A 25,192-nucleotide genomic window follows, 5' to 3' on the forward strand; every position below is an offset into this window, starting at 1 on the left:
GGAGATCCACGCTACTAGACATGGCCCTTTTGTTTAGGCCCCTTTCACCCTCCATGTAACACAATCCAACCCAGGGGTGAGATGTCACGAAGATTAGTACACCTCCTAAGGAAGGTGATCAATTTGGGCCCCTGTCCCCGAGGAAATGCATTCCTCTGCTCACATAAACACAAACAGAAAAAACACTGGAGAGTAACCTTTGAAAGTGTCATTATGAGAAAGACAAAAGAACCCAACTAAATATATGAGTAGTTTATACTTTTCACACAAAAGAAATCCCGTCACCAAATAAATTCTTGTTCAGAAACAAAATCCGATATGGAGCTGAGAGAAAAGGCTTGAGGAGTTGTTGGGGAGGATTGCTGAGAGCCGGGGGGAAACCATGGCAGGAATGTAGGAAGTGTGGCTTTGAGTGGTTACCAGCACAGCTCAAGCAGCAACAGGGCTGGGTGGGGGTTGTGCAGTCGCCTGAGAGTTGGGGGCTGGGCTTGGGGTGGGCGGGAGGCGGGTGGCGGGTGGCCTCGGGTGGGCGGGGACGGAAAGGACATTGCTCAATTCAAACACATGAGCCTGAGGAACTTCATGTATGCAAAGTAAGAGAAACAAGGGGATGCAAAAGCAATAGTCCACCATCCAACCAGGGACTGAAATAGATGCTGTGAGAGGGAAGTAAATGTTTCTTACAGGTTGTGGAACTCGTAGATCTCAGGTAGGTTTCCGAAGAGGACTTCTTTTTTGTTCTCCAGGGCTGGGGGGATGAGGTGAGAGAGCTCAGAGTTGTCCAGCTCTGCTGCATAGCCCTGAAGAGATGGAACACAGCCATTTGCACAACAATGCGCTGAGCAATGGGCCTATGAAAATACAAATGCAGGTGGACTGTACCTCTACAAAACTAAAATAGCATCCACGACCATCTCAAACAATGCATACAAAATGAAAAAAAAAGACGAGCATAGTGACAAGCCAATAAGATCCTCCGCATAAGTTTATGAAGACAACAACATTTAATTTAATGAGGAATCATATTTCAACATCAGTGTCAGTCAGACTTTTTTCTCTGTCTATCTCCATGGTTTCTTGGTGGGCAGACAGTGTGCCTATTATCTTGAGAGGAACAATTAAAAACCACATGTACCTCAATGATGCTCTGCAGCTCTTCCACATACAACCTCTCTGTTTCGATCAGCTCAGTCATAATGTGCCTTGGGAGAGAAGAGAAACATGAAAAGCCATCAATACAGGAGTGGCAGCATGGTGAACATGTGAGGTCGTCAGTGCTGCTAGATGAAACTAATGAAAGGAGACTGGAGATGGTGTCTGGTGTCTGTGCTCATCTCCAAAAAAAAAAAAACTTTAATTGTAGAAATTTGGGTTGCATGTCTGATTAAAGACAAGTTTGGCATGTGATGTAATGGCAGAGAGGAAGTACATTTGGCAGGGTAAGGGTGTTAAGGGGAGGAGGAGGGGGAAGGAGAGAGAGAGAGAGAGAGAGAGAGAGAGAGAGAAACAGAAAATTAAAGGGAAGGAGTGGCCATAAAACAAAGAGCTGGAGAAAAGCGAACATTTCCAGTCTTTAATGGTCCCTTTAATGCGCACATTTGTATGAGTTCTGAGGTCTTGGTTTTTATGTGCCATCACGAGTCTGTCGGTCTGCTCAGTACTGTTTGATGGAGAGCCACATTTTATTGTTCAATAAAGTTCCACCACTGTGAGTGTAGTAGCCTACACCTACTGGTGTGAGTGTCTGTGTGTGTGCTAGTGGAACGGCCATTCTGCCAGCCCATACAGTGACATTTCCTTCCTGTTGCAGTAGTGCACAAAGTCAACAACCACATCAACCTCAAACCAGCAAAAGGTGGGCTCTGTTGGTTGTGCTGTCTGTAAGTGTTTAAACTCAAGTCAATCTTCTTGAGTACCTTAGATGACAGTTTCGTGCTATTGTGACTACCAGACACATGTGGAACTGAGCCAAAAAGCAAACCTGACTTTCCACAATTTCCAGGTAGTAGCCACTGGGAAGACACACAACCTACATTCCCGGATTCACTTCCCACCACTCCCTTTCAATAACCAAACTATGTACAACTTTGTACAAATAATACTGTAAAACACACAGCATTGCCCAAAACTGACATGGTAGCACAGCCGTTTGTGGGCCATACCTCGCCCGGCTTTTTGCTACATTCCCTTGCCTAATATGGTCCCTGAAGGAGATAAATTAGTTTTATTGTGCTGTGGTGCAGGCCACTTATGTGATTCAGATGACACAAATTTCCAAGTGCTGGCGGGTAGCTCTATCCAACCACAATTCCTTTGGCTGCTGCCCTTGCTCTCGGTTATATGATAATAATGGAGAGAGGGGGCTCAGGGGCTGAGTCCAGGAGGCAGGCAGGAAGGCTGAGTTTGAAAAGGGGTTGACCCTTTCTCCCAGCTCAAACAACTACTCCCATGCTTCCACCCCCGTCCCCACCCTCACAGGCAGTGTCTCTCAACGAAGGCAACAGCCACACATTCAGTGCGTAGGAAACTACTGGCAGGCCCGCCGGCAGCTAGTGGCCACACCAAAAGACACAGAACACACGGCTCTCGAGCAGGAGTAAGGGAGCACGAGAGAGTGAGAAAGAGAGAGAGAAAGAGAGGGGCGAGCGCAAGCACAGAAGAAGAAGTCAGAGGGGAGGAAAACTAAAGTGGCTGTACTTTTCCTCACAACATGGAGGGAGACTCTGATTAACTGGTAAGGGATATGTGTGGGGTTTTTTTTGTCTATACACACATTACGGGAGGACGCACACATGACAGAGGTGTTCACATTCGGCTGAGCGGCTGATCGAATGGAAAACACGGGCAATAAAAACCCAGGGGAGGAACACTAGCTTCTTTTCAAACAGAGCTGAGGGCACCATGCTGAATTTAATATCTGTCTGTCGGCCGATCACAAGCTAATGGTAATGTAAGAACAAAGAAATGCGCAGGAGAAATGATAGCTAACCTTTTTGTCTTTAAGCAGTTGTGGTTTTTCAGCTTCAAATATTTCTCCCAACAAAGATATATATTTAACATGAAAATCACAGCCTATGAAATGTCTTGGCAATGTTAAACTGCTGGTGGCTTACAATGTAACACTCACTTAGGGGCAGCCATATTTTTGTATCTATTTTTATATGTGACCAGTGGGGTGTGATGGGCTCTATGTTCCTTACTACTAATAAATAACCTGATGAAGATGATTAGTTCAGCGGTAAAAGAGATTCCTGGAATTACTTCTTCACTTTAAAGATACTTGTTGAAACTGTTCAACATTACTGCTGTTTTTGTAATGACTATGTACCAGATTTACATACTGTTTCCATGGAGATGCGAAAGCTGAGCTGACATTTCACTTCAGAGGAAAATAAATCCTAAGGGCCTATTTTTAAACACATCCCACTACTTCTTTTCAGTCAGTGATCTTGGTGAAAACTGCTCTACCTGCAAATAATTATTTGCTATTAATACAAAGATATTGAAAGCTTTAGAAACTTGAACTGCTCACAAACCATTGCTGTATCTTGACAAACCAAAGTCACTCCATAATTTAGTAACATCTCCATGGTTGAACCAACGACTGACTATTAATTGGTTAAATTTAATTTTTAAAAATCCAACAAAGCACTCTATTTTAACATTCCACTGACAGGAAATATCAGGCGGAAAGTTTATCTCTAACGTATCCTGAGGTTTGAAATATTCCTCAAGACTGATTACTGATTACTTTTCCCATGGGTTATTTTGTTGATCTGCATGATGATCATCCGTTTAACTTCAAAGTTCATGAGAACCACAGCCAGTGAAAATGGATGCCACAAAGGAATATTTCAAGTAAACAGGCTTTCCATGCATAATTTCCATTAGTGCACTTTTGACCGCTAGACTCTGTTCCAGGTTTTCTGGACTAACATATCACTGTGAGACCTCAGAGACAGATTATCCACCCTCTGCATTGACATGGCATGAACCGAAGCGAGGTTTGAGGGCCTCTTTGTTGTGAGCAGTGGCTTTACGCAAACTTGCTGTTGTAACGGTTCTTTTTTGTCCCAATGAATGTTTAGTACAGCTCTCAGCACTTCTATCTGCACAGTTGCTCAAAGCCCTCCATTATTGAACTTAACGCTGGGTTGGCAGTTGCATTCACCCACAAAAGGTTCAGCAAACTACTGTCCCACATAGGCTAATTTTTTAAAGTTACCCCTACCCACTGTCACATCGATAGGCAATGTTCTGCAGTGTTCAGATAAACTTTTTTGGCAAAAGGCTTTCTCACGAGTGAAAACAAAGATTACAATTCATAAGAATTACATCAAAAAGATGATAAATCACACGAGCATTCACCTCTTTCCTGTCAGTCTGAAAACATGGTTTCATTACCTTAAGAAGTCTGACTTTTTTAAGGCCCAGAAATAGTAAATCTTGGACACACAGATCTCCAAAAATAACCAGAATGTATGAATGTCATCTATCAAATAAGAATATTCAGCAGTTTGTTTAGGATACCCCCTCACCTAATTTTTTTGCAGCATGCTACTTTAAAGTTATTATCTCAAATAACTGTCTTCTGTCTGTTTCCGTTAGTGTGATTCTCTACAACGTGGGCCAATCATTTTTTTCTGACACCCTAATGCTGATCTGCAGTAACTCTCCTCAGCCGGGCTATGTGCTAAAGCTCGAATTTGCATTAAAGTTCCATGGCAATTTTAGTCTTTGGTACTGTACACAGGACATAATGGAACCAAAAATGATGGAAGCTCAGTGCAGATGTCATCAAGTCTGCATCCAGTGTGGAAAGATTTACTGACTGAAATTTACAAACCAGAAAATCATGAAACTCCATAAATCTTAACAGGATCTATCATCAATCTATTAACCCTTTACTGTAATATGTTCAGGTCATCAATAGATAAATAATGGATCATTTAAAAAGTTGTACTTCAATCTAGGGTAGGCTTATTGCCTAATTCAAAATATGCAAAGTGATTTTAATGATTATGTGACTGTTTCTGAGAAGTCCTTCGTTTCACAGTACAGTATAAAACAGTTACAAAAGTTACATTCAAACATTCATAATTCCTGTAAGCCTATATACAGGACAAAAAAAGTAATACTCCTGGACCTGCTTTGTTGTGTGCATGCAAAGTGTCTGTTGTGTTTGCATGCAAAGTGTTTCTTTTTGTCCGAATAATTGAAGACAATCACGTGCAACTGCACTGCCTGTGTATGTGTTCAGTAAACACTATCACCTGGTAGCTCCCTACTCGGCATGGCATGTAAAGATGGTAGCCTATGTACACAATATTTTGCATTGTTCAGGTTGGGTCTTTTGAGGAAGACCAACAAGGCCTACTCCAACAACACCAGTGTCTATCTGTCAGTCTCTGTGCCTTGGACAGAAAGAGGTCATCCTGACACATAAGAATTGGCTATCAAACACTTATTTGGAGATGACCAACCACTAAACATAACAGCAGGTTTCACATGAGTGCAGTCAGACAGGCCATTTCCTAAATCTTACATGCTTCCGCATTCACTTTACTACGTTCATAATCCATCTACATACGACAACAAACTTTAGCCTTTACAAGCTTTTACATGTCCGACCTTGTAGGCCTGTGCGAATCTTGCTTAGGCCAATCTGTGCAAGAGCCATATCAGCTGCTATCTGCTAAAACCTTCTTGTTTCAGGAATGCTTATTTCAGAGAGCCACATTCATGTTAGTGTGAATAAATAAAAGAAAATATCAAAGGAAGGTTATTATGTTACCCGCTATGTTTTTTCCTAGTAGAATTAAAAATTCGACGTCATTTGACATTCAGAACAAGGGAGATCAAGGATCATCCAAGATTGGAAATCGATCTGTAATTGGAGGATCTAAAAGGGCGGGGTTTCACTGAGGGTCAAATCATTTTTAAGACTGTGAGGTAAGCTTAAGTACGATTCATTAAGCCATCACTTGATTTTGGTATATTGTAGACTCGGCGCACTTCTCGCATTTTTGCAATAACTGCAAGTTCTGTTATTAACGTCCATGACCCAGCTAGGATACCGGTAGGTATACAACATTGATAGCTAACCTAGCCCGCTAATTATCAAGCCAGATAAAATGGCTATGGCTAGCTCAAAATTGAATTGGCTAGTAACACCACATAGTCTAGGCCTGACATAATCTGATCGTGGATAACACTCATTCAACGTTTTTCTCGGGCCTACCTTAGAAAATACATTAACGTGTATTGCACCGTCAGAGAAAGGTAACGTTAGTTTCCATAGCCATTACCATGTTTGATATGAAGAAATGCAAGGTAACATTCGCTAACTTAGCTGTTGTGTTGTCACATGGCTTTGCCTGAACTGCCATTTCTTGTAAAGGTTTCCATTTCAAAATTCAAAATATCCCCTCCATTTGCTAAGCAGAGAATGATTGAGCAACATGAAATGAACAAGGCTTTGCTTAAAAAGACGGGTGAACTTCCCATGTCACTTCCAAGAGTAAACTGAGGAGTTTAGGCGGCCTACTGGTTTTATGGGGGGGGGGCCACAGTCAGTCAGGGATTTCAAGTCCATAATATTTTTTGTCACATTCAGCAATCATCTCACGACCGCTAGCTGGCTGCCCATTCAACGATTATTGAAATGCAGCGTTTGTTTGCACCTCCAATAGCATGGCATACCTGGTTACCTCCCAAAAACGCCCTTAAACGCCCACAAGTAGGCCTACGTATGTTTGTGTGAAAGAATATAATGTATAGGTTTTTGCACAAAAGCGTCTGCTAATAAATTTCAATATAAACAAACGCGACTTGGGCTACTGCGCAATCCCAGACTGCAAATTTAAGTTACCTGGCCTTTTACCATAGAGACGATTCCAAATACAAGAAAGCACGTGTTTTTTCCGTTGTTTCAATAGTATGGAAGATTTTCTGTATGCCAGTAGTCCCTATAATTTTGTACTGATTTGTGTTTCCCTCATGCCCTTTTCTTGACAATTCCATGTCGACTAAAGTCAAATCAATTTTGTTTTCACAGAGGCATGATGGAAGCTGTGTGATGGACCATGTGGGGAGAGAACAGCCAGTCAGGATCACACAGATTTGCTGGTGGCGTGACGAGTAGACGGGGGAGAGAAGAGCTCTCTCTTTGAGGAGCACGTCCCCAGTGCAGTGGATAGGATGGAAAATGAAACCCAGGTCATAGTTTGGAGTAACGGACAGAGTGGCTTCTGTGACTCATCTAAGACACTGTACTGGACTTGACGAGAGAGCTGACGGGACCAGAAGGATTGCAGAATGTTTATGAACTTCAGGAGGATCAGAAAATGTCAGTGTCTGCAACTTATCTCCATGTGCTTTGTCTTGTCTGTGCTGATGGTGTGCTGGGAGCAGCTGGACCACCACGTGGTGAGGCACATGAAGTCCTACTCATACCGCTACCTGGTCAACAGCTATGACTTCATCAACAAGAGTTTCAGTGTTAGTGGAGAAGAAGCGGAGAGCTTCTGCAGTTTTCCATATCTGCTCGACCACAAGGAGATGTGCAATGGGAAGGATGTGCTGCTGCTTCTCTTTGTCAAGTCCTCGCCAGAGAATGTGGAGAGGAGACAGGCTATTCGATCTACATGGGGGAATGAGAGCTACATACAGGATGGACTAGGGGTGACTGTGAAGGTGGTTTTTGCCCTCGGTGTTCATCCCAATCCCCACCAACGGGCCAGTGTCCAACAGGCTCTCAGTGAGGAAGACCGTACCTACAAGGATCTTGTGCAGCAGGACTTTGAGGACACTTTTCACAATTTAACCATCAAGCTCCTGCTGCAGTTCCGCTGGGCACACGCCCACTGTGCCCATGCCAGTTTCCTCATGTCGGCAGACGACGACATCTTCATCCACATGCCCAACCTGGTGCGCTATCTTCAGGGCTTAAAGGAAGATGGTGTGCAGGACTTCTGGGCAGGCCATGTTCACCGTGGCGCCCCACCCATTCGCCGGAGAGACAGCAAATACTACATGCCTTATGAGATGTACCAGTGGCCTTCCTACCCAGATTACACTGCTGGCGCTGGCTACGTGGTCTCAGGAGATGTGGCCGCCAAAATTTACCAGGCCTCCACATCGCTTAACGCCTCACTCTATATTGACGATGTGTTCATGGGAATTTGTGCCAAATCCATGGGGGTCTCTCCTCAGGAACACGTTTACTTTTCAGGGGAGGGGAAAGCCCCCTATCATCCCTGCATCTATGAAAAGATGATCACCTCACATGGGCACGTGGCCGATGTTCGGCACCTCTGGAAGATGGCCACTGACCCAAAGATCAATGGCATTTCCTCTGGGATAATGGGGAAATTGTACTGCACTGCAGTGAAAATGATGCTCCTCTGTAAACCCTACTATGTGAACACCTACCCCTGTAAAGCAGCCTTCTTATAGTGTTCTATGGGGCGAATATAGTCTTTTAATGTGTTATTCTTTTTATTGTCTGCTGTTCCTTGACCCCATCCCCCAATCCCAAAATCTGAGGCTAAAGCCATGTACTTAAGTTTGTGTTCATTCATTGCTGCCTTTTGGCGTCATGGAAACTCCCTATGTGGACAGATTTGATGCCCTTTGTAGTCGTGGCTTAGATCAAGACCTTATAGGTTTGATGACTGTAATCCTCGAAAGGGAGTCATTTTGAGACGTACCTCATAGATTTGTGTTTATCTTCAGGTTTCTATGCCATCATTCTAAATTAAACAGATTGATAGTAAGAAAACTATTGCTTCATTTCATCTTTACAGTAGCACACAAACTTCACCTCCCCACCCCATCCCCCCTTCTATTCTGAACCGTAAGCCCATAACCAGCAGCAGACATTTCCTGCCACTGGCATCCAAGACATCACACAATTCCCTGTATCCCACATCCTGCTCTCTAAATAATTCCACATGGACACTGTAAGAGCTGGCCGGCGTCACAGCATTACCCTCTCTCAAGGTTGCCACAAGGGCCTGGAATATGTTAGCTTGTAATTAGGACTGACATTTGTTTTTTACTTGGAAGATAAAATTACTCTTAATGACCCACAGACACAAAATATCTATTGTGCACTTTCAAAGTGTTTAAATTAACACAGTACTTAGCTTGTGTTCTTCTATGGCTCCCTGCCGCCACAAAGCTTTTAACTTCTAATCGCTCCGTTTCTGGGTAAGGGTCATATGTGTATCTTTAGGAATTAGTCAGTTTATGGATATTGAATTATTACTTTTTCTTAGTTTATGGTAGAATGACACCCCTAATGATTTGACTTGTGTGTTTTTTTCTGGGCAGTTTGGATTTGCTGAAAAACCATGTGACTACAGCACTGGCATTTCCCAAACGTTCCAGTGTGTCACTCCGTCTAAAATAATTTGACCACAGGACAAGGCTCTTGCTTTAGTTTAAAGTGTATTATGTAAGAAAATGAGCCCATGCTGTACTGTCCAGCAGTCTACTTTAACAAGGCACCCAGAGTGATAACACCACGGATTCACTCTCCATCACTGCCTGGCTCTACTACTGGCTGTCTGCCAGTTGCCCAGAACAACTCACAAGGTCTCACAAATACCCATTAGCATTTACCCACAACGGAACCAAAATAACATGTGGAGGGAAAGTCCAGTGTGTTGGTTGAGTTCACTCCACTGCTATTCTCAGGAAATGAAAGGAGGTCATAATGCATATACGCATTAGCATTTAGCATATAATGTTGAACAAGAGCTGGTGCTGACTGTAAGCTTTCTAAAAGTTTATTTCCCTTTAGATTGTCTTTCTGTAATATCTCTTCTGAATGAGATGCACACACACATTGTGTACTACTGTTAGTGTGTAAATGTATAGCCTGAGAATTTAAAATATGGCAGTCAATCATTAGCGCATTGCTCACAAGACTGCATTGAACATGACTAGCCCGGTGGTGTCAATAGTGGTGTGTGCAGTCCATGACAAACATAATTAAGAAACTATGCATTCCCTGCACACATAATATAAAAACACCTAGAATCTATACTTTTACTATATAGACTGAAAAGAGGACTTTGTCAAAAATGATTTATGACTTACAATTCAGACAAGAGGCCCTTACCTGCGTCTGTTCAAAAGGCTTTCCTCGGTCTCACTGGACACCAGCATGTGGCTGGAGCCTCCCTGGCTTGCCTCATGCATCACCTCAATCTGAATTCAGAACAATGACAATGTCCTTCAGCGTTTGCTGTGTTGTATATTGTGATTTTCCTCTACTACTACACATACAGATTTCAGCCATTTGTGTCATGTAATTCTTAATTGATTCTGCTGTAGTTCTCCTACATACGTGACTATAATTCAAATTTGTGGAAGCTTTCTCCATGAACATTGAAGTGTTCATATCACTGACTTTGGAGCAAACCCTGAGGTGGAATCAAATACACATCACTTGCCTTTATGCCCCCTTTGGCCTTCCGAATGTTCTTCTTCTTCGCCAGTTCCGCATCAGTGGTCTGCTTGGTGGCACTTGAATTCTCTGAGCCAGCGTCTCGTGGCTGCTGCAGAGAGCTTCACATTAGTATCAATCTCATAATGATGTTTTGGAAAGTACTCCATTACACAAACAAATCATTTAAGACTAATTAATGATGGGAATGCTTCCTCCAAACCAAATTGTATCTGTATGTGCAGGTGGCCATGCTTTATCATTTGTTTGCTGTCTGGTGCGGTTTAAAAGGACCATAGGGTAGGGGAACTCACTGGTGCTTGGTGGCCTGGGAGTTTTTGGCGAGGGTCGCTTGGGCGAGGACTCTGGCCGTGGAGCTACGGGCTGCACCGGTCGAGTCTGTTTGGCTGACAGCTTTTTAAGGCTGACGTGTCTCTTCTCAAACATTTCCTGGACATCTTGCAGCCTCTGAAGTGCCTTCTGGACATTGCTCTATGTAGAGGGACACAAGGAGCATTTTAGGTCACACATGACACATGAGCCTATCAGATGGCCTCAGCTCAGGGTGGGGATTAAGTGACCAATTTTCAGCTTGATGCGGATGCTTTTTGCAGATTCAGCTGCAACAATAAATGAATCTAAAAATAAAGGACATATTTGTGGTCTATACTGAAAGAAAGCATAGCATAAATTCACAGAACATTAATGAACGTTTCAAAAAGGGGAGGGAAATATCCTGAAAATCTCCTTTATGACTCATATTTACACAGCTCAACATACAGAGGGTTGACATTTACAGTAAGCTGTCTTTCTTGAGGTTCACATATTCCTGAGCCGACCTGTGCTTTACAGAAACAGGAACCATACAAATCCAGGAGGAGATATTTTAAAGGTCTCTTCAGAGCAGTCACAAATCTCACTACATAAACAGTGTGCAACAATGGCAATCTTCCAGGAAGCTTTCCACCATCTCAAAAAAATAAGTCTGTGTTCAAGAATCCTTGCAGGTTCTCGAGAATGGGCCCTTTAGAGAATTATCAAGATATCTCCTTTATAACAAAGAAGAGTAATTGTTGTTTGGAATGCTTTTTTAGACCAATCCAATGTCCTGTAAAGCTTAAAGTGATTCAAATAAAACGGCTGGGATACAAAGTACACTGTCTCCTCAGTATTGACATAGCCATAGATGTACCCACAATGCAAGAACATAATTTTGTTTGATCAGAATTAATATTTCAATTTAAATGCCATTTTATAGTGACTTATTTTATAGCTATTGGATAATGGCCATATCATTGCTGAGGCTGTGTAACCACTAAGACATCTAATATCTGAAAGCGGACATCTAAAAGCTCTAGATATTTTTGTCATATTGATATATTTGCAACCATTTGCTGCTGTATATCTTGGTCACATTCATATATGTTGCAAAGGCCTGCTATTGCAGCCTGTTATTCTTTCTGTAAAATGAGTTTGTGAGCTATCCTATAAATGTATTTTAACTACTTTAAAAACAACTGGCTAAATATTAACCTAAGCTTTTGCACACAACATTATCTGCATTGATGTCAGTGCCACAAGGTCCTGTAATGTGTTGGATTTCTCTCTTGACATGTTATCCCATCTTGCATAACTGGTTTCACCACATATAGGTGAGTGCTAGTCACATACATATTTTAGTGAAGCATGGTTTAGTGGAATCCTGGTGATGCATACACGGTCATGCCTGCAAGCAGGTTCCTCCAGATGCGCAGACTCATTGTCAAAATACCAACGCATTGTTTGATGCCCAAAACACACCAATGGCTAACTAAGAAACATAAGAATAACCCTTTTGAACAATGCGTCTGGCGTCAGGTGAACTTATTACGCAGTCAGGATTTTGGACTGGACACGCCCTAAACATATTCAAACCATCTGTTTCAGACTGTACGTTTAAGATTGGTAAGATAGGGCCCTAAATGTCCTGTCACCTGAACTGCATGATGTATACATTTGACAATGACAAGAACGAGAATATTCTCTTTCATACTGTAAATAAAGTTACAGTTAAAGTTGACTGGTACTGTATATAGCAGAAACTTTTATCCAAAGCAACAAGGACTGATGCTGACCGCCACATCAGACGGTAACTTTACCGCTGCTCCACCATTTCCATATACAAGAAAACATTGTGAATTTTCAATTTTTTTACTGACATTTCAGTAAAAAAAATTATGTGAAAAATGTTCCTATTTTTCTGTGAATCTTACCATATGAGACTGGAAATGATTGTATTCATTGACAAAATCTCATTTGTTTAGTCTTGTTTCAGAGAGTAGTGTTTTCAGGAAGTGACTTTTTTTTACCTTGATATAGTCTGAGAGCATGAGCTCATGCTGGTTGTAGAGCTCTCTGAGCATGCTCAGTTGCTGCTCCTCAGCTGTCTCGATGTAGCGCTCAATGTCCTGCAGTGCTGCCTCAGCCCCCTCCTGAGACTGGCACTTATCCACAGCCTGAGAGGCCAGCAGATACACTCCCGACTCACACCACTGGTTCACCTGTACATCACACATACAGGCAAAGAGAGAGAGAGAGTGAAAAAAGAAAAGAAAACACACACACTCACATGTGCTAGTCTCCTCACATGTGTATGCACACATTTGCAATTAAACCTAATGACTTTATTTGCTAAACTGTAATTGGACCGACACTAGTCATGAGGCTCCTGTATAAGTTATTAAGTGCAGTATAGCTACCACTGGCCCTAATATAATTGAATGCTCCATTTGTTCTGCTACCAAATTAGAGGAACAGTATGAGAAATATTTAAAGCACAACGTTTTGCCCGTGCTTCCTTCAGCGGAAGAAGTTTAAATTAATCTGACAAGATCTGTGCATGAACGTAAAATGTGTTCATGAACGTGAATGCAAACAGCTCTTCCGGCTGTGCATCAGCTTCTGCTTTTTGTCACACATGTACTTGGAAAACAGTGACAGAAAGGTAGTGGTTGCAGCTTTGCAACTGCTCCTGCAACCACACTTGTGAAGAGAAATAAAGATTATTCTCCAAGCTCACATTAGTAATGCCTGCTAGTTATGAACTCAACGAATCCGTTCTTTCTGAGATGTGACTGTTTTTTCATGCCAATACCTTGTCAATGCCCTTGTGAATTTCAAGTGATTTGGACAGGACATCGTATTTCTTCTTGGCTTCATTGTTGTAGTCATCACGGATGCGTCTCAGTTCAACACACTTTGGCCTTATGGAGTCCACAGCATAGTGGTTGCTTTGGATGAGCTGGTCGCCATATGAAGCATGCCGTTGGGCCTTTTCCAAGAACTCCTGTAGGAAATACCACAGAGAGAAGTCCACACGTGACGATCTTATACCTAACACAACATGGTCTGTTCAGTCATAGAATGTTGACAGATGGGCGATTATGGCGTATCTGACCCAGAATGTGCAATTTAGGGATGGGGGTGAAGCGAAAGGCCTTAAATCAATGGAGTGTTTTGTTGAGCGCCTTCCACCCCTGAGGAGCCACAAACTGAATGTGATGCAGCGTGACGGTGCTCAGGGGCATGTGACGAGCCTGACCTGCGCCCTGTCCTCCAGGCTCTTCAGCTCCTTCAGCAGCTGCTCCACGCGGGCCACTGAGTCCCCGATGTCGGACAGCGCGGCCAACGTCTTCATCAAGCCGTCCAATGAGACTTTCACCTTAAGGACACAAAGATAGGAGCCTCAGAGCCAACCAACAGATATTTGCCTCGGAAAATAACGTTGAGTGAATAACAGTATTGACATTTGACAATTGTCCCCCTCGAGAACGTATATGATTTGTTTGGGTGTGGCGTAATCGGAGGTACCTCTCTGAAGTCTTGCTCAAAGTGTCGCAGCTGCAGGCACTGCTCCAGCTTGAGGTGATGTTTGGACCAGAACTGCTCAAAAGCATTTTCAGTCTCATCCAGCTGTGCCAACAACCTGCAACAGACACATATACGATAGAGGGTGTTAACATGTTAGGTATCAATACTATACTATGTTAGGTATCAATTCTATACTATCTAAACTTTGTTTGATATGTAATAACAATATACATCTACAAACTTCTGATTCAAATTTGTTTTATTTTATTACCTTTCCACTGTGGTCAGGTTATCTGATTCATCTGGGTTTAATTTATGGCTTTCTGATTTGTTGGCTTGCTCTTTGATGCAGGACAGCAGGGTGGTTCCTTGCTTCATGGAAAGCTTGAGTTCATCCTATCAATGAGTCAATGACGGAAAATTGATGGAAAGATTACAGAAAGATTACAGTTAAAGGAAAGATCACAGAAGCCTCAGAAGTATCTTACCTCAAACTGACCATGATATAATATCTATCTATCAACATGTGTTGTTGCTAATGAGTAAGATCTCTTTTTTCAGTCTGACCCCTGCCCCCCATTCTGACTGATGGACTATAATCAGAATACCAGTGTGGTTTCATCTAGGCCTCTGTCGCTGTTATATCACTAAAGGTGTGATCAGGGCTTTTCTCACCTTCAGTTTGTTGTGTTTCTCTGTATGGGCACCCAGCAGATCTTTAGTGCATTGCACATCATTGGGAAGTTCTGTTTCTGCCAGATCTGTGCCAAACTTCTGCAGCATTTGGGCTGTGGTTTTCACCGTCACTGCAAAATTCTCGATGGCCTAAAGAGACAACTCACCCGTTGAAATTTATCTGGATGTCTATTTCAATCATTCAATTCTCAGAGACAACAACCATTTAATAAGAACATTTCTGAATGTGACAAAAACAGGCCAAGAGATTGTCTTGAATTATAATTTCATTGGGAAGGAGTGACTGAACTGTGTGACTCACAGTTCTGTGATGGATCCACTGACTGTGGCAATATTCAAGATTTCCACCCAGTTCAGACGTCAATTGGCCTTTGTCGATGTAACCATGCAGGTCAGACAGGGAGTTAAGCATGACAATCTGTAAAAATAAAGAAGTGACATCAAACAAACATGAAAAATGTAGATGCAGCAATTATGACTCACATGATGACTTTATTGTCACAAGATTGTTTTAACTGACTTTTATTGTCACAAGATTTATATAAGGGCCTCGTATATCACATAAAAAAAAGATTACTGTTCTGAAGATTTCAATGATGTCTCACTTGTGGGAGTGAGTTATCTAAAATTCTCAAAACCAACGATCATCATTTGACTTGATAGAAGAATAGAAGATGATTTTACTGATTAACAGTCTAGTACTCCATGTCAACACAACTGCTGTCATACAGTCACATTTTGCCAGTCTGGCATGATATGCTTCGTCAGGGCTCCTTTCATACTTGTCCTGAGAGAATGTCACATGACCCTAGTGAGCCAGGCCCATATTTCAGGAGGCCCTTGAGTCCCTTTTCTTACAGAAAACAAGGGAAGCCAGGCACATTCTAAAGAGAAACTGCAAGGTAACATGACACCAACTGAACAGAGTGGCTGACACCCTTGTATGGAAAACAGCAGGGCCAAAGGGCAACACAATTACGCCAGGCGAGACCAGCAGCTCCGAAAGTTACACATTAACTAGGACAGTCGCAATGATAAAAAGAGCAAGCACCAAAATGATTCCTGTCTACTCAGGACCTCCCATGGCAGGTTGGTCTATGGAATGTAGAACAGATAACTGTGCTCCATATAAGATGAGAGCAGACCGGTGGGACTAAAATAAGCGCCGACTGTACGCCTACGGGACCAGAAAGCGGAGGGGCCATAGAGCAGGGATGGGTCGTCTTATCCACATGACTAATCTCAACAGCACCCCACCCCTCTGCAGATAGAGCTGCCTATCTCTACGCCTAGCACTGGGGACAAGCAGTGTTCTCAGAAGTGAGCTCGATGCCTTTTAAAGAGGAACTATGCAGTTTTCTTCAGCTTCATTTACCTTAACTTAACAGCTTCGGAGTTATTTTCTGGGTTGAATGGTGGCCGTCTCGCGGTCTCGCGATGTAAAAAAATGCTTTACGCCACTACACACATACACGCCAGGCACCGGCTAGAACAAGGTAGCAATGGAGTTTCTCAAACATTCGTCATGGCAGAGCCAGCAAAAAGAAGCAGAAAGCGAGTAAACTGCTGTCGGAGGAACAGGGAAAGATGAAACGGCAGACTGACTGAGTGAGGAGTGTCGTAAAAATATCTACTCTAAGGCTGTAGGGGGAGCTCTGTAGAGAAAACTGCAAGCAAAAAGCATACTGCATAGGGTTCCTGTAATCGGTGGGCTTTTTGAATGACTCTCTGATTGTGTCGCAGCGCCACACTCCTCCTAAACTCATGCTATTTCATCATTCTGGCTTTGACACTGCCCTTGTAATGGGCTCACTAATGTGCAGAGGCACAGCTAAAGAAATTAGATGGTGAGGTGCTAGCAGACGGCAGGAGGGACAGACACAGCCCTAATACAGTGTACTGGGATTGTCCATTTCACCTACAGTAGGTTCATGTGTTGTTTGAAGAAGAGGGCTTTGAAATGGGAGTTTTTCAAAAATGGAGGGTCATCGTACAGTAGCGTGTAATACCTCCTTAATTATGACCGCTGCGCAGCGAAGCACACTGAAAGACCGGGGTGCACGAAACTTGGTAGGCATGTAGCCCCACAAGGATAGCATGGAACCATTGTTTTTCGTTTTGATCCGTCGCCCCCTCCGCCGGACTGGACCCCTGAAAGGAGGGTAGGGCGGACACAGTTTTCTGTGAATATCTTGAGAATTGTAGGGCCTAGGAGGACCACCTTTTTTTTTGTGTTGGTCTTAAGGGGCCATGTTAACCCATCCCATAACCACTCATTTCATGTATAGCGCCACCCAGTTAAAAATGAAAAAGCAAAAATTAGATGTTGTAATCGCAGGTATCTCTGACCTGACATGGTCAAAACTGCACGAAATAGGAAGTGTAGGATCATTATGACACACTCTGAATGCACGCCAAGTTTTTTGGAATTCCATTCATGGGGGGCCATACAATAAATTAATTTATGTGTACATTTAGTGACTGTACACCAACAGTTTTCTGTGAATATCTTGAGAACCGTAGGGCCTAGGATGACCAATTTTTTGCGTATGTTTGCCTCTAGGGGCCATGTTAACCCATTCCATATGCACACATGTGCATAAACAGATACACACGCACACACATACATTCACAGTAATCATACATATGACACACACACACACACACACAGTAGACATATGTACGCATGCATGTACATGCATACACACAGGCGCGCACACAGGCACACACACCAGCACATGCACGCACACACACACACACACACACACACTCACACACACATATACACACACATAAACATAAACACGTACACGCACACATGCACACAATTTAAGAATATATCAGAATTATGAACAGGCAAGATGGGGGTGGGGTTGTATAAAATGTATTTTACATGTGAAATCTATGAACTAATCATGTTTTGGTACCAGTGAGAATTCAGTGTGCATAATGCAGTTCAGTGAGACAGTTAGAATCATACATGCCTTTCACATTTTGTTTTTCAGCCAGCAGCCAGACCAGCAGATACCCTGACTTTGCTGAATTACTGAAGCTAAGCAGGCTTAGTTATTACTTGGATAAGAGACCTCCTTGGAAGAGTAGGTTCCTGTTGGAATTGGTGTTGGTGGCTGGCCAGTAGGTGGCACTCTTCCCTGTGGCCAAAAAACACCAAACAAATATCAATCCCAATGCCAAATATCAATCCCAATGCCCTATTGCAGTGACAGGGACACTGTACTGCAGGAGATGTTTTCCTTTGCATGAATGTTAAATTGAGGTCCTGACTCACCATGGTTGTTAAAGATCCCATGGCACTTATCGCAAAGAGTAGGTGGTTCCCTGATTTGCTGGCTAAATTCCCAACCTGGTTCATTCAATATGGCCTTGTAATCATCCTCCCAGTGTGTAATTGGTTCATTCACTCCTCTCTCCACCTGAAACTAGTGTGTGGTGAACATTCTTGCACATAATGGCTGTTGTGCATTATTCAGATGGGTGCTACTCATTAGTGGTGCTTAGTGAGATTCTGCCCTTCCTGTGAAGCGCTTTGAGTGTCAAGAAAAGTGCTATAACTGTAATATGTTGTTGTTACATTAACCATTCTCACCCCACCGTACCCCTTTTTACTCCTGTTAAATATGTAAGGGATAATGTATAGAACGTCGGTCATTATTGGGAAAATAATTCCCGACAGGGCGAACCGGACCCCGACACGCCAGCGGAGGGGTCTTGCTTCGCCCTGAAGGGACTTATTTTCCCAATAATGACCGGCGTTCTATACATTATCCCGCTTATTTTACGGCTACTTGCCAAAATGAAAAAATAAACTCCACGATATTTCTCTTTACACTTATTTGTTACCGTTTAAATTAGGTGGCTTTTTGCTGAGAAACAAATAGTTAAGCAACACACGCTGAACTTGAATCAAACATTCTTTAGAACACAGCTGATCAACCGTCTGCTTTCACTTTTGAATGAAGTTCCAATGCAAGAAGTGACCGGGCTACTTGCGGAGTGATATGAAAAACTTAAATCAGCAGCACAAAACCCGTTGCCATTGACAGCCGTAATTATATGTTTGCAGCGACTGTGAGTGACTACATTAGCTGGTGCACGTCCATATGTGCACCCACCAGGACTGTACGTATGTTCCCCAACCAAAAACCCTGGTTTAATGGGGACATAAAACAGAAAATTAGGAAGAGGGGGGAAGCCTTCAAATCAGGAGATCAAGTGGAGTATATGCTGGTTAACGACATCCTGGTCTATGGAGAGGAGAATGACCTCATCCTAAACACTGACACGACCAAATAAATAGTACTGGACTTCAGGAAGAAACCTCCCCCTCTACAGCCTCTTATCATCAAAGGGACCGACAGCTACAGATTCCTGGGACTGCAGGTTACATCTGACCTGAGCTGGACTCATAACACCACAGCCACAGTGAGAAAAGTCCAGCAAAGGCTTTATTTAATCAGGCTGCTCAGGAAAGCTGGTCTGAACCACCGCCCCCTCACCCAGGCACCCAGGCCTACAGAGGAATGATAGAGAGCATCCTCGCCACAGGCATCACTGTCTGGTATGGTACCACCACACAGGCAGAGAGGAAGGCTCTGCAAAGAGTCATAAAGACGGCAGAGAGGATCATAGGGGCAACACTTCCCTCCATGGACTCTATGTTTGTGCAGCGCTGTCAGAAAAGAGCAGAGAGAATCATCAGACCCTCACTCCACCCAGCTCACTCTCTGCTCAGACACAAACACTGCACATACTGTACAACCTGAGACACAGCAGAGCGGATAGCATCATCACCCACAGAACACGTTTTTTCAATAGCTTCTTCCCTGCCACAGTCCCCAGCTTCTGGCAGGCCAGGCATGCCAATCAGAGGCCTGGGTGGGCAACGACAGCTCCATCAAGAGCTTCCCCTTGGGTGATTGGTCATTATAACACTAAAACAATAATTCTAATGCTAGCTTGAGACTGAAATTGGACTAGTATCAGAACAAAAACTGCATTTTATGTGTGTTTAATGGACTACTATGTACATATTTACTGTGTTCTCTGGTCATATTCTAATTAAGAAAGTGAAAAATAAACAATATGGTCCTTATAGCATTGCTGAAACAAAACATGTAAGGTGCCTGAGACTTTTGCACAGTACTGTATATTTCTGGGTACTGACTAAAAACCCAGGCTGTAACACATGCATCCATGTCCTGTTCTACAGAAATGATATGACAGAAACAACATTCCAGTGCAACACTAGAAAGACAGGGCAATGTCACACAAAACACACCTTTAGATAACACAGTGGTTAAGGTCAAGGGTCTCTAAATGGAACAGTCAGTACGATGTTAACAATCATCTAAAAGAAAAGCACTTCACCAACTGAAATGTGGCCAACGCTTTGATGGGGTGTGTACTATGTATGTGTGTGAAAGAGACATGAGGAAATAGTCGTCACCTCTACACATGCTTCTAGGTCGTGATGGACGGAAAATGGAATCACTGAAGCATGCTTACCGGTACCTTCATTTTGAAGTCATCCCGGTGCAACCGGATGCCGATATCGGCAATTGTTCTTTGGAGAAAGCGTGAGGGCCTCAACACCAGGACAAGCTGCAGGTTCCCTGGAAATGCCCCCTGTTGGATAAAGATACATTTTCCAAAACAAACACAGGACACCATTCTTTGTCATGTGGTCAGGCTGTCCTGATATCCTGCAGAAAGTTTTCTACTTCTACTACCATACTACTACTATCATAATGTACATTTGAATGCTATCCTCTCATGTCTTCACCCAATAAAATAAACTGTTAAATAAATTGTTATTTTTGTCATTATGAATAATTGTCACTGTCATTGATTGCATCCAACTTGCAGACGAAAAATAGTTCATACATAATCTGCACAAATCTGTATTTATGGCCAAAGCCTCCTTAAGCATTATATATAGTCGCTTACTACAGTAGCTCCATATGGGAAAATCCCCATCAGTTCATGAGTGATTCAGTGATGCCTGAGTGGCATTCATTTCTATCAGTGAGTGTATCAAGACATATGGAAATCTGAGGCACAGCAATGCCCCTTCAGAGAATAGGAGTGTGGAGTGACTGACCGCTATCCTTGCCAGGGAGGCCTTTACTGCACTCCATTTGTCCCTGCGACGATCGATGATGATGACGAAGCCAATGCTAGCAGCATCCAGACTGGAGAAGAGGAGACAAGGGAACAACATAGAGGTTTGGTTCTGAATAGTAGGGGGGCCTATGTGGTTTTTGTAGGTTTCAAATGTTAATTTTGGGAGAGTGGTTGGACTGTCTTCTGGGGTCAATGAACGTGAAGAAAATTTGTCTCCATTTTTTCTCACCTGTTTCAACCCTATTTTTCTCAAATTTTATATTTTACTGTAATTAGCACAATAATTTTCGCCAAGTTGTGTTGTTTTTAACGCAAGTTGTGTTATTTTCAACACATATTGTGTAACAAATAAAAAAAGGAAACAACACAAACTGTGTTCTCCCTATCTAGACACAGAGATGTGTTAAAAACAACACAAGTTGTGTTATTTTCAACACATTTGTTTTAAGAGTGTAGAAGCACTCTCAAAAAACTTTTGGATGTCATCATCAGTTTTCTTTGACATCACTTTGTCTATGGCAGCATCACACACACTGGACAAACATACTACTGTACATCTGGGTCATAACGTCACTTTAATTATGAACGTGATTATGCTCTTGATGGCTTTTGTAGTTAGTTGTTCATTGTGCACTGTTACTGTATGTTCAAAGATGCTGAAGTAGACTGACTTAAGGTCAGTCATGTTGTGGACTTCTCCAGCGTTCAGGCTGAAGCAAACTAGGCTGACAAGCTCAATATCTGATGCAACTATGCCAACATTCTTGCTTTTCAAATTCCTTACCCTCGTCATATCTCTTTTTACCACATTGAGCGTTCACTGACTATGGCTGTGCTGGCAGCATTTGCTGCTGAACGAGTCTCACTACATCAATGGTTCTCAAAGTGTGGGGCAGGTCTGACAGGTGGGGCACGAGGAACAGGAGGAACAAGTTGACAAGGAAGATCATAGATTCAAAACAAAATAGGCACACACAAACATTGGAGTCATAAACAGACATATGAATTAAAACATCATCAGATCCTGTGGACCAAGACGGGAAATGCAAACACAATATTTGAGCATGAACACTTTGCCAGGGTGATTGTTTTGTTGCAGATCATCTGCACAATAACATTGTAATCGTTGGCTGATCTTTAGGTAATCACCATCTCCATACTCTCCTCTCTCATGGACAAAAACAAGAAATTTGGCATATGTCTTTAGTGGGTCATTCATTAACCAGTCCCCACCAATATCTGCCTTCTGACACTGGATACATAGCCCAACATCTGTTTCCTGTGTTGCTGTAGAGAATATGTGTGTCATCACCACAAAGACACACCTCAGCAAAAAGATCTTTGCACTTTGTGCTCTGAAACTCCTTTCAAATGGGTGTAGTCTAGAGCAGCTGACTGAGCAGGCTATACACTCAAGCGCTCTAATAAGCATGAATTGAAGTAATGAAGAAATGAAGTATTATTTTTTTGACAATTTTGAGCATTTTAGACATACTTTCTTGCTACAGTAAATAGTTCACTCGTCATCACCCTAAGAATTGCTTTATAATGTTATATTGAGTATGTGGACCACTTTGGCAACTACCTTGTAGAATATATCTCCTTTTTACCTATGCTAGCCTACAGTACCAGAAATGTGAGGTGTATGGATAAAACGCCAAATTTGACCTTTTCTGAATTTGACCTTTGATTAGGGTCACTAAAACATTCAAGGAAAAAATGGAGACATGCTTTGTTTTACTCTTAAGAATCCCTAGAACCAAGATATAATACTTTCCAAAAATTAACATGTAAATTAATGTGTAAAAACAAATAGGCAACAAGAGTTTAGGGCGAGATTAGGGCACTTAAAGGCGGTGGTAGTGTAGTGGTTAAGGAGCTGGGCTAGCGTGCAGTACTGTAGCCTGAAAGCTGTCGGTTCAATTCCTGGCTTCCACCGTTGTGCACTTAACCCTAAGTTGCTCCAGGGACAATGTGATCCCTTGTAATATAGCTGACATATGTAAGTCACTTTGGTCAAGAAGTGTCTGCTAAATGTAATGTAATAATAAAGGAGAAATCCGGCTAGCTCTCCGTTTCTCAAGGTCACCGAGTCACTATGAAAAAATATGAATACAATCGGTTTTACCTAGCTCGAGTTGCTACAGCCAGGAGCTAACGCAGCCAGACAGCTACAGCGCTACACTCTAGGGGCATGCAAATGGGAGCTCACGGACATGCCCACAGAGTGTAGCACTGTAGCTGCCTGGTATCTGTTATCTGATATCTGGACCTGCAGTGCAAATTCAAATTTGCTAACAGGTTTGTCTGGGTTATAGATAAATATGACAGAGAGAGGAAGAGAGAGAGAGAGAGTATGTATGGATAAAACACCAAATTTGACCTTTTCTGAATTTGACCTTTGATTAGGGTCACTAAAACATTCAAGGAAAAAATGGAGACATGCTTAAGAACTGGCCCCAATGCTCTCTCCTGCACATTAGCATGGGGTGTCGAGTTCTCACATAGCTCTCCGTTTCTCGAGGTCACCGAGTCACTATGAAAAAATATGAATTGGGCAGCCGTGGTTAGTGCTTCGGACTTGTAACCGGAGGGTTGCCGGTTCGAACCCCGACCAGTAGGCACGGCTGAAGTGCCCTTGAGCAAGGCACCTAACCCCTCACTGCTCCCCGAGCGCCGCTGTTGTTGCAGGCAGCTCACTGCGCCCGGATTAGTGTGTGCTTCACTTCACTGTGTGCAGTATGTTTCACTAATTCACGGATTGGGATAAATGAAGACCAAATTTCCCTCAAGGGATCAAAAGAGCATATATACTTATACTTATACTATGAATAGTATAAGTATAAGTATTACCTAGCTTTTTACCTAGCTAGTTTACCTAGCTCGAGTTGCTACAGACAGGAGCTAACAGGAGTTCCTCACACATTTTGTGTCCTGGGCTCACAAATAGGATAAGATAAGATCATACAATTGCTGAAGACTGATCCAGCTGGCTGTTCCTAGATGCAATCTGGTGATCGGCCTCAAAAGAAAGTTAATTAGTTCAAGTTTATCAAGTGTATCGGGTGTCTTCCTAAGGTCTCAGGCATCTAAAGAATCTTATCTCAGAGAAAAGTGAGTGACAGACTCACAAAATCAAAACTAACTTTTGAAAGGTCACAGTGGAGCCACAGGCAAAGAGAAGTTAGAAAGTTATTTAGTACTAGTGAGCCTAATGTCAAAAAAGAGAATGTGAGTTAGAAAGTTATTAAGTACTAGTGAGCCTAATGTCAAAAAAGAGAATGAGTTAGAAAGTTATTTAGTACTAGTGAGCCTAATGTCAAAAAAGAGAATGTGAGTTAGAAAGTCATTAAGTACTAGTGAGCCTAATGTCAAAAAAGAGAATGAGTTAGAAAGTCATTAAGTACTAGTGAGCCTAATGTCAAAAAAGAGAATGTGAGTTAGAAAGTCATTAAGTACTAGTGAGCCTAATGTCAAAAAAGAGAATGTGAGTTAGAAAGTTATTAAGTACTAGTGAGCCTAATAGATCTTAGGCTTTCTATTCGGAAATCCGGAGAAGCCATATTGACAACTTGACCATGCTGAAATGCAGTGGTGGATAGATTCGCTTTTTCATAATCACAGCCTTTTTTATGTTTTAGTCACAAAAGGGGAGAGACAAGAGGGAAAGAAACAGACAGTTTGTCTTGAAGAGAAAGAGAGAGAGAGAGAGAGAGAGAGAGAGAGAGAGAGAAAAGTGCCTTTTAAAGAGTTCAGAGGCAGGTTGACCTGACACAGATACACTCATCGTGTGCAATGGTCTCTTGACATAATCGCTCATTTCCTGGTCATTGTCATATCCTCACACAAGAAGTGATTTCAGACAACATTTCCAGAGAAAAGTTTCACACATTTTGTGTCCTGGGCTCACAAATAGGATAAGATAAGATCATACAATTGCTGGAGACTGATCCAGCTGGCCTCTTAGATCTATACATTTAACTGCAGTTCTTATGAAATGTTCTTTAATTCTATAACCCTAAGCTAATGGAATAAATGCATGGATTG

General features: G+C 42.5%; 2 protein-coding genes across 6 annotated transcripts in view; one reads left to right on the forward strand and one right to left on the reverse strand.

The window, feature by feature from the left end:
* mcf2l2 (MCF.2 cell line derived transforming sequence-like 2) overlaps positions 1–25,192 on the reverse strand; it is an 80,181-nt gene that overhangs the window by 30,331 nt on the left and 24,658 nt on the right. Inside the window, exons 4-17 of one of the 2 annotated variants that reach the window (XM_048253447.1) lie at positions 21,123–21,213; positions 20,528–20,647; positions 15,303–15,419; positions 14,981–15,130; positions 14,577–14,701; positions 14,306–14,420; positions 14,037–14,156; positions 13,590–13,781; positions 12,805–12,996; positions 10,771–10,948; positions 10,464–10,558; positions 10,130–10,218; positions 1,136–1,202; positions 685–800 (exon numbers count right to left, since the gene is read on the reverse strand). In XM_048253447.1, coding sequence (XP_048109404.1) covers positions 685–800; positions 1,136–1,202; positions 10,130–10,218; positions 10,464–10,558; positions 10,771–10,948; positions 12,805–12,996; positions 13,590–13,781; positions 14,037–14,156; positions 14,306–14,420; positions 14,577–14,701; positions 14,981–15,130; positions 15,303–15,419; positions 20,528–20,647; positions 21,123–21,213 — 1,767 coding nt within the window. Of the gene's footprint in view, positions 1–684; positions 801–1,135; positions 1,203–10,129; positions 10,219–10,463; positions 10,559–10,750; positions 10,949–12,804; positions 12,997–13,589; positions 13,782–14,036; positions 14,157–14,305; positions 14,421–14,576; positions 14,702–14,980; positions 15,131–15,302; positions 15,420–20,527; positions 20,648–21,122; positions 21,214–25,192 lie in introns of both variants that reach the window. The other variant, XM_048253446.1, reaches the window with a different exon arrangement.
* b3gnt5a (UDP-GlcNAc:betaGal beta-1,3-N-acetylglucosaminyltransferase 5a) lies at positions 2,478–8,782 on the forward strand. 4 transcript variants are annotated; one of them, XM_048253440.1, is made up of 2 exons: positions 2,478–2,734; positions 7,058–8,782. In XM_048253440.1, the coding sequence occupies exon 2, from the start codon at positions 7,318–7,320 to the stop codon at positions 8,455–8,457; it is 1,140 nt and encodes a 379-aa protein (XP_048109397.1). In that variant the 5' UTR covers positions 2,478–2,734; positions 7,058–7,317; the 3' UTR covers positions 8,458–8,782. The 4 variants fall into 4 exon arrangements, with proteins under 4 accessions (XP_048109397.1, XP_048109399.1, XP_048109398.1 ...); XM_048253442.1 differs by lacking the exon at positions 2,478–2,734 and adding an exon at positions 5,871–5,952; XM_048253441.1 differs by lacking the exon at positions 2,478–2,734 and adding an exon at positions 5,959–6,079.

Source organism: Alosa alosa, chromosome 9 (genome assembly GCF_017589495.1).
Source record: "Alosa alosa isolate M-15738 ecotype Scorff River chromosome 9, AALO_Geno_1.1, whole genome shotgun sequence".
NCBI lineage: Eukaryota > Metazoa > Chordata > Actinopteri > Clupeiformes > Clupeidae > Alosa > Alosa alosa.

Coding starts and splice junctions, on each gene's coding strand:
- b3gnt5a (XM_048253440.1), top strand. CDS start 7,318: ATGTTTATGAACTTCAGGAGGATCAGAAAATGTCAGTGTCTGCAACTT.